The sequence below is a fragment of the Protobothrops mucrosquamatus genome, unplaced genomic scaffold (assembly GCF_001527695.2).
Source record: "Protobothrops mucrosquamatus isolate PMUCROS unplaced genomic scaffold, P.Mucros_1.0 scaffold2786, whole genome shotgun sequence".
Lineage (NCBI taxonomy): Eukaryota > Metazoa > Chordata > Lepidosauria > Squamata > Viperidae > Protobothrops > Protobothrops mucrosquamatus.
This window is the reverse complement of record NW_015388823.1, coordinates 31,389-40,684: the sequence shown is the minus strand read 5'-3', so window position 1 is coordinate 40,684 and position 9,296 is coordinate 31,389. Positions and strand designations below refer to the sequence as shown.

The 9,296-nt window shown below is 46.0% G+C and overlaps 1 protein-coding gene across 1 annotated transcript in view; it reads right to left on the bottom strand.

Annotated features, from left to right (window-relative positions):
• The window catches only part of LOC114923286 (ankyrin repeat domain-containing protein 35-like), a 32,308-nt gene extending 25,822 nt beyond the window's left edge, over nt 1-6,486 (bottom strand). The window contains exons 1-4 of the mRNA XM_029286045.1: nt 6,481-6,486; nt 4,996-5,126; nt 2,947-3,035; nt 531-595 (exon numbers count right to left, since the gene is read on the bottom strand). Coding sequence (XP_029141878.1) covers nt 531-595; nt 2,947-3,035; nt 4,996-5,126; nt 6,481-6,486 — 291 coding nt within the window. The remainder of the gene's footprint in view (nt 1-530; nt 596-2,946; nt 3,036-4,995; nt 5,127-6,480) is intronic.
• Nucleotides 6,487-9,296: the final 2,810 nt, after the last annotated feature.

Sequence of the window (9,296 nt, the reverse complement as noted above, 5' to 3'; positions counted from 1 at the left end):
CCTCCTCCTCCTCCTCCTCCTCCTCCTCCTCCTCTCCAAAAACACCCCTCCCTTCTAGCATTGATGATGTTACCTAGCTGGATCATGAAACATCTGCAAGAAAACCACCAAGCTCAGAGAGCACCAAGGACACCACTGTCCTCCTCCTCCTCCTCCTCCTCCTCTCCACAAACACCCCTCCCTTCTAGCACTGATGATGTTACCTAGCTGGGTCATGAAACGTCTGCAAGAAAACCACCAAGCTCAGAGAGCACCAAGGACCCCACAGTCTTTTTCCTCTCCTTCTCCTCCTTGAAAACAAGCTCAGAGCCCTCTCAATGGGGGGGGGGACATTTTACCAGAGGAATAGGGCAGAAACCACACAAAAATTCCCAAAGGGTAGCAACAACCTCCCTCTCCCCCCCCCCCCGGGCTAAACCTTCTAAAACCCGCCAAGCTGAAATGTCACTGCACACGCTCAGAGGTGCCTTTAGCTTTAGGGTGCTGTGAACGGGCCTCATAGGGGTCCCAACGGAGAAGAAGTGTTTTACCTGGATGAGGACCTTCACGCACTGGGGCTGGCAAGCGATGGTGGCTAGGTGCAGAGCTGTGCTGCCTGCAAAAAGATAAACCGTAGAATAAGAGGGATGGAAGGGGCCTCAGAGGTCTTCTAGTCCAACCCCTGCTCAAGCAGGAGACCCTAGACCAGGGGTGTCAAACTGCTGGCCGGCGGGCCGGATGCGTCATTGCGAAATCGCGCCCACCCATTGCTGGCAATGGAAAAAAACTCACGATACATCATATGACGTTGCAAGTTTGACACCCCTGCCCTAGACCAGTGATGGCGAACCTTTTAGAGACCAAGTGCCCAAACTGCAACCCAAAACCCACTTATGTATCGCCGGGTGCCGGGTGGGTGTGGCCCATTGGCCGGGCGTGGCTGCGGTGGTAATGACAGACTGGGTGGGACTAAAAAGTTCAATCAATCAATTCCAACTTTGCGAGATCTTTTTTTTCCCACAAGAAGTTGAAATTGATTGATTGATTGAACCTTTTTTTTTTTTGCACACAGAAAAGCTACTTACAACTGTCTTCAAAGTTACAACTGCTGCATCTACCCAGGTCACATGATCACATTTTGGGCACTTGCAGTTCGGCTTTGCAGTTGCAACCAGTTGCAGCATCCTGTGGTAACATGACTGGGATTCTGCAGCTGGGGGCAGAAAACGGCAAAAAATGCCTACGGGTAGTCCTCGACTCACAACTTTTCGTTTAGTGACTGTTTGAAGTTACAACAGCACTGAAAAAAGTGACCTATGACCGTTTTTCACACTTATGGCCATTGCCTCAGCCCCATGATCACGTGATCAAAATTCGGACATTCGGCAACTGACTCATAGTTATGACGGTTGCAGTGTCCCCCGGTCACATGATCCCCTTTTGCGACCTTCTAACCAGCGAAGTCAATGGCGAAGCCAGATTCACTTAACAACCGGGTTGCTGACTTAACAACTGCAGTGATTCGCGTAACAACTGTGGCACAGAAGGTCGTAAAATGGGCCCAAACTCACTTAACAACTGTCTCACTTATCAACAGAAATTTAGGGCTCAATTATGGTCGTAAATCAAGGACTACCTACATTGGAAATGCTGGATTTGCATAATGACTGTGGTGACTCATTTAATGACCATTGTAAAAACAGTTGACCCACTTTGTGACCGCAACAACTTAAGATCAAAATTTCAGGCTCAGTTGTGTAAATCAAGGACTATCTGTGTCTAAATGATTCAAAAGTGTAGGCCAGGGACTGAGTTCTCACAACACACTAAGCCTTAAGGACCAAACAGATGCTAGCCTAATCTACACTGTGGTGTGACTCCAGTCATTGTCAACCAATTGACCCCTGACCTTGTGGACATGTTAGCTCAGGCCTGGGCATTTTATGGTCCCCGAGCCACATCCGGTCCCTGTCTGGCCTGCCTGAGGTCAATCGGAAATTAAAAATCAAATGTAAATTGATTAAATCAAATGTATGCCATGCACCCAATACAACTGCTTATTTTGAAGGCAACTGCTGTTTTCGTTTTTAATTTATGTACGTGCATGCATGCCTATACACCTTCACAGCCTGCTGTGGAGGACTGTTCATTTGGACATCCACATCTGTGTCAGAATAACAGAACTGGAAGGGACCTTGGAGGTCTTCTAGTCCAACCCCCTGCTCTGGCAGGAAACCCTATAACATTCCAGACAAATAGCTGTCCAGTCTCTTCTTAAAAACCTCCAGTGATGAAGTATCCACAACTTCTGGAGGCAAGCAGTTCCATTGGTTAATTGTTCTCATTGTCAGGAAGTTTCTCCTTAATTCCAGGTTGCTTCTTTCCTTGATTCGTTTCCATCCGTTGTTTCTTGTTGTGACTTCTGGTGCTTTGGAAAATAAGTTGACCCCCCCCCCTCTTCTTTGTGGCAGCCCCTCAAATAATGGAAGACAGCTATCATGTCGCCCCTCGTCCTTCTTTTCTCCAGATTGGCCATGCCCAATTCCTGCAACCGTTCTTCATATGTTTTAGCCTCCAGACTTCTAATCATCTCTGTTGCTCTTCTCTGCACTTTTTCAACATCTTTTTTACATCGTGGTGACCAAAACTGGATGCCGTATTCCAGGTGTGGCCTTATAAAGTGGTATCAACACTTCACGAGATCTTGATTCTGTCCCTCTGTTAACGCAGTCTTAGTTTCTCATGTGGCCCCTGGGGAAAAATTAATTGCCCACCCCGGGAGCCTCATGACGTCAAAGCAATGGAGAGAAAGGGGGGGGGGGGCTGTTGAAATGTGTCTTCTCATGATCCTCTCTTACCAGCCAGATGTCCCTCAAACATGGAAATGACTGGTCTGCAAAACCCAACCAACCCCTTTGTGCAAATGCCCTGGGAAAAGGGGGAGGGGGTCTTTGGGCTGGTACCCACCGTCCTCGTTCTTATCATTGACGTCGGCCCCGTGGGTGAGCAGGATGGTGAGGCACTCCGTAAGTCCCTTGGAAGCTGCCAGATGGAACCTGCAATAATAGCAATAGATTTATATACTTACTTCACAGCGCTTTACAGCCCTCTCTAAGCGGTTTACAGAGCCAGCATATTTGCCCCCAACAATCTGGGTCCTCATTTTACCAACCTCGGCTGGTAAAGGCTGAGTCAACCTGGAGCCGGTCAGGATCGAACTGCTGGCAGTAGGCAGAGTTAGCCTGCAATACCACATTCTAACCACTGCACCATCATGGCTCATGAATAAAGGGGGGGGGAAGCAGAATTTCCCACCAGCAAAGGCTAGCCGCTAGGAATTCCACAGAAGATTTGAGAAGTATAATAATATTGGCGAAAATGTAGTCAATAATAAAAACAACTAAATGAAATGATTAATATTAATATTAATATTCAGATTTCTTTTTTGCTGACAAAGAGTTAAAGAATTAAGTGGGAGACTACTATAGCTATTTTGGGCTTATTAGCCCTCATCAGCTAGCCACACCCTTTATGGGATTCGAACCTAGGCAGTCTACATGCTAGGCAGTTGTATTAACCACCAATATTAATATTAATATTGTCCCACAGTCCCGTGGCGCGGTGGCCATGGCAAATTCTCCTAGCCCCTTCCCTTGGCTCTTTCTTGGTCTCTCCTGATCCATCTCCAAAAACAGCATCCAGAAGACTTCTTAGGCAAGGTTTTACTTTAAGCCACATACATGTGGCAAACCAAGTTTTATACAAGTAGGAATTTACATCCTGTCCTTGAAAGAAATTCCTCCACCCAGGATGTACAATGAGTGCACAAAAATAGACGATTTTTAGGACCACACGATTGATCTCAAAATTCCTGGTTGCTAAGCAAGGCGGTTACTAAGTCAATCATGCCTGATTTTACAACGTATTTTGTGATAGCTGTTAAATGAATCACTGCAGTGGTGAAATGAATCACGCGTTTATTAAGCAATCCAATTTCTCCCATTGATGTGGCTTGTCGGAAGCTGGGAAGATCACATATGGCGATCACATGATCCTGGGATGCTGCAACTATCACAAGTATATCCAGGTTGCCAAGCACCCAAAATCTGATCACATGATCATAAGGATGTGGCAACCGTCACAAATGTGAGAACTTGCCACGCCAGTTTTTTCAGTACCATTGTAACTCTGAATGGTCATTAAAGGAACGGTTGTAAATCAAGGACTATCTGTACGGTAATCGATTACTAATGTAATTGTCTATGCCAAACTTGGTTAAGAATGCAATGGCAGACCGTGTTATGTTTAATAGCCCCCAAGTCCTCTAACAAGCCATGATTCTTAGTTTGGAACTATGCCACTTGGCTTGCGCCTAAGTTCAGGTTGACAACTTCTGTTCCCGATGAAGACTCAACTTATGACCGGTGACTTAGCAAATGGGTGAAGTTTTGATGAACTTACCGGGGGGGGGGGGGGATTCTTACAATCCAGATCCAACTGCACTTACATAACCAACTTTGGGGACTTAGCAACCAGGTTGCATTGATGGCTCTTTGCAGGATTCTGGGATCATGTGACCAGCTTTATGGTGGTTTTGCAAAAAAAATATTGTTTACTTCCAGTTTTGGGCAAAACCGCACCCGTAGTGTAACATTGGTTCACTCAATGAGCACAAGATTTATTTAACCACCACTTAGTGAAGGTTGTGGTCATTCAACTTAACAACTGTGATGATTTCTGCAAAAAAAGGGGCCATTAAATTGGGTTGGACAAGTAACTGACCCATTTTATGATATTCAGGAGTTAGGACTGTAATGGCCAGGCTGCATGATGGTCGTAACTCGAGGACTACCTGTAAGCCACATTCTTGAATGGGATGATCTCTACAGACAATCTTCTGAGCCAAGGGCCGAGTTCCCACAACCACATAGCCCCAGGTTCAGTCAATTGTAGCTAAGGCCACTGCCCTTCAGCCAAACTGTCCCTCTTGAAGGCCAAGGGGAAAAACTTACGTACGCAGATTGGCCCAGGGCGTTGAGCTTGGTGGGGTGGGCTGTTTTCCTCGACGCAAAAAGGGACGTCCGGGTCACGTCCCCTTTCTCTACGGCGTCAAACAGCTTCTGGTCGTGCTTGTTCCAGCTTTCGACCTGGAAGGCGAGAGAATACAGAATTCAGAACAACAGAGTTGGAAGGGACCTTGGAGGTCTTCTAGTCCAACCCCCTGCTCAGGCAGGAAAAACTATACCCTTTCAGACAAACGGTTGTCCAATCTCATCTTAAAAACATCCAGTGATGGGGCACCCACAACTTCTGGTGGCAAGCCGTTCCGCTGGTTAATTGTTTTCACTGTCAGGAAATTTCTCTTTAGTTCTAGGTTGCTTCTTTCCTTGGTTAGTTTCCACCTGTTGGGTGTTGTCTTGCCTTCTGGTGCTTTGGGAAATAAGCTGACCCCTCCTCTTCTTTATGGCAGTCCGTCAAATACCGGAATATTGCTATCATGTCCCCCCTCGTCCTTCTCTTCGTTAAACTAGACATACCCAATTCCAGCAACCGTTCTTTATATGTTTTAGCCTCCAATCCCCTGATCATCTTTGTTGCTCTTCTCTGTACTCTTTCTAGAGTCTCAAAATCTTTTTTACATCGTGGTGACCAAAACTGGATGCAGTATTCCAAGTGTGGCCTTACTAAGGCATTGTAAAGTGGTATTAACACTTCACGTGATCTTGATTCTATCCCTCTGTTAATGCAGCCCAGCACTGTGTTGGCTTTTTTGGCAGGTGCAAGCACACTGCTGACCATTTGGTGGGAAGCAGGCTGGTTGTGGGAACACAGACTAGAAGGGACTTAAGCAACCAGTAAATAAACTGGTAGCAATTTATGGTTAAGGACAAACCATGTTTCATAACACCCCCTGTAAAATGTGTTCAAATGGGTAAAAGTGAAACCATAGTTGATGACTTTAGATATATTACAGTTGGGCAAAATAATTTGTGTCTCTCTGCACCGACAGAGAGCAAAGAAATGGAATACAACAGTTCATTTAGTGACCGAAGTTACAACACCATGGGAAAAAGTGACTTAGGACCATTTTTCACACTTAAGACCGTTGCAGCGTCCCCAGGGTCACACAATCAAAATTTGGGCACTTGGCGACTCATATTTATGATGGTTTCAGTGTCCCAGGATCATGTGATTCTGTTTTGCGACCTTCTGACCAGCAACCTCAATAGGGGAAGCTTGATTCATTTAACAACCATGTTACTAACTTAACAACTGCAGTGATTCACTTAACAACTGTGGCAAGTAAGGTCGTAAAACAGGGCAAACCTCACATAACAAATGTCTCAATTAGCAACAGAAATTTTGGGCTTAATTTTGGTCATAAATAACAGAATAATAGAGTTGGAAGGAACCTTGGAGGTCCTCTAGTCCAACCCCCTGTTGTAGTAGGAGATCCTATACCATTTCAGACAAGTGGCTGTCCAGTCTCTTCTTAAAAACCTCCATAATGACGCTTGAAGTGGCAGGAGCAGGTTGTTCTTTAAAATCAGAAATACAGGTAGTCCTTAANTTATGACCTTTTTTGCCATGGTTGTTAAGCAAACCACTGCAGTTGTTAAGTGAAGCACACAGTCTTTAAGCGAGTCCAGCTTCCCCCATTGGCCTTGCTTGTTGGAAGTTGCAAGTCACTTTTTTCACTGCTGTGGTAACTTTGAACAGTTGCTAAAGGAATAGCTGCACGTTGAGGACCCCTTGCGATGGGATCCGGCCGCAGAGACATTCACGCCTCCGGCTGAATCTTGGATGAATCCCACCTTGAGAATTTCCAGATGGGAGGGCAACCTCCCAGGATCCTCAGGGACAGCCATGATGGGTGAGGATTTGATTTGATTTGATTATTTGATTTGATTTGATTATTATTTTATTATTTTATTTTATTTTATTATTTTGTTATTTTATTTTGTTATTTTATTTTGTTATTTTATTTTTATTTTTATTTATTTTATTATTTTGTTATTTTATTTTATTATTTTGTTATTTTATTTTATTTTATTATTTTGTTGTTTTATTTTATTATTTTATTTTGTTATTTTTTACTTTATGGGGTCCTTGGTGCTCTCTGAGCTTGGTGGTTTTCTTGCAGACGTTTCATGACCCAACTAGGTAACATCATCTATGCTAGAAGGGAGGGGGCTTTGAGGAAGAAGAGGAAAAAGAGGAGGAGGAGGAGGAGGAGGAGGAGGAGGAGGAGGAATAAGACTATGGGGTCCTTGGTGCTCTCTGAGCTCAGTGGTTTTCTTGCAGACATTTCATGACCCAACTAGGTAACATCATCAGTGCAAGGACCCCACAGTTCAACGCTGAGCTACAAATACTCTCTTCTATCATTATTTCATTTCATTTCATTTTTTTTATTTTACTTTATTATTTTATTTTATTTTATTATTTTATTTTGTTATTTTATTTTATTTTATTATTTTTTTATTCCAGAGGAGCTGTTGGTGCTTAAGTCCCAGTCCACGGTGCCCTTTGGGGAGTGAAAACGCCTTGGCTTTTCAGCCCCAACCGGGCGTTGCCCGGGGACCCTGTCCCCCACCCCCCAGGTATCCCTGGCCTGATCCCCATCCCGGCTCCGGAGCCTCGGCTGCGCCTTCCCTCCTCGCTGTTTGCTTTGGCAGGCAGATGAGTTTCGGGGAAGAGGCGCTGGATCTTGCTGACAGAAAAAAATCCGGTTCTGAAGACAGGGCACGACAAAGCCACACACCCTGTTGTTGTCGGAGGGGAGATTGCACAAGGCCACACACACACACGGCTCTCACTCCAGCCCTAGTGATGCTGAGAGGAGGGAAGGCCGGGCGTTGGCCGGCTGCCTAAGGCGGGGTTCCTCTCTCAGGTCATCCGGTTCTCAAGAGATCAGAAGGGAATCTGCTCTTTTTTCTTGGAGAGCAAGTTCTCAGGTCACTGACTGCACCGCTCTTCTTATAGAATCATTGAGTTGGAAGGGACCCTGGAGGTCATTTAGTCCAACCCCTGCTCAGGGCAGGAACCGCTGCAGCGTCTCTGATAGGTGACTGTCTAGCTAGCCTCTGTAGTGGTATGTTGTAGAAATGAACTTGAGAGACAAGGCCAAGGTCCTGCCTGAGGGGATCATCAGATACAGAATAATAGATTTGGAAGGGACCTTGGAGGTCTTCTAGTCCAACCCCTCAAGCTCAAGCAGGAGACCCTAGACCAGGGGTCTTCAAACTTGGCCCTTTTATGACTGGTGGACTTCAACTCCCAGAATTCCTCAGCCACCGTGCCTGGCTGAGGAATTCTGGGAGTTGAAGTCCACCAGTCATAAAAGGGCCAAGTTTGAAGACCCCTGCCCTAGACCAGGGCTTTTCAACCAGTGGTACGGGTACCACCTGTGGTACATTGGCACCTGGCAGGTGGTACGTGGCAGGTGGTACATTGGCACCTGGCAGGTGGTACCACTAGAAAAGTGGTAGCAGGGGAGGGGAATGAGCTGAACCGGTGGCAGCACCGCACAAGCCTGAGCGAGAGACGGCTGGAGCTGCAGGGCTGTCAGGGCTCAGCGGAAGCGCCAGGATCAGCGCCAGGATCCAGCTGAGCCCAGAAGAAGCGCCAATCAGCTGGAATGTTGCAGCATCTCCAGGGTCTTGTGATTTACATTCAGATGCTTGGCAACTGATTCATATTTATGACGGTCACAGTGGCCCAGGGTCATGTGAAGTGACCAAAACCTGCTGCAACCACCCAGCAGACGGGGGGGAATAAAAACCAAACACCCCCTACCCCACCCCCGCTGCCAATCCTCAACAGAAATGCTCACAACAATGAAAACCTCGGACAGGAGGAAGAGCGCCACCGGGTGGGCAGGCAGGTGTCTTGCTCGGCCGTGGCTTGGGGGGCACTTTTTCAGTGCCATTGTAACTTCGAACAGTCATTAAGTGAACTATTGTAAGTCGACGACTACCTGTACTTTATCACTTTTTTCCTTTTTTTTTTTGGGTCATCAAGTTTTTGGCACCTTGCTAGGCGACTGGTGGTACTCGGATGTTGCCATATCCTAAAAGTGGTACAATGGGTGAAAAGGTTGAAAAGCCCTGCCCTAGACCATTAACAGAGGGATAGAATCAAGATCATGTGAAGTATTAATATTACTTTACAATGCCTTGGTAAGGCCACACTTGGAATACTGCATCCAGTTTTAGTCACCACGATGAAAAAAAGATGCTGAGACTCTAGAAAGAGTACAGAGAAGAGCAACAAAGATGATGAGGGGACTGGAGGCTAAAACATATCAGTTGCTG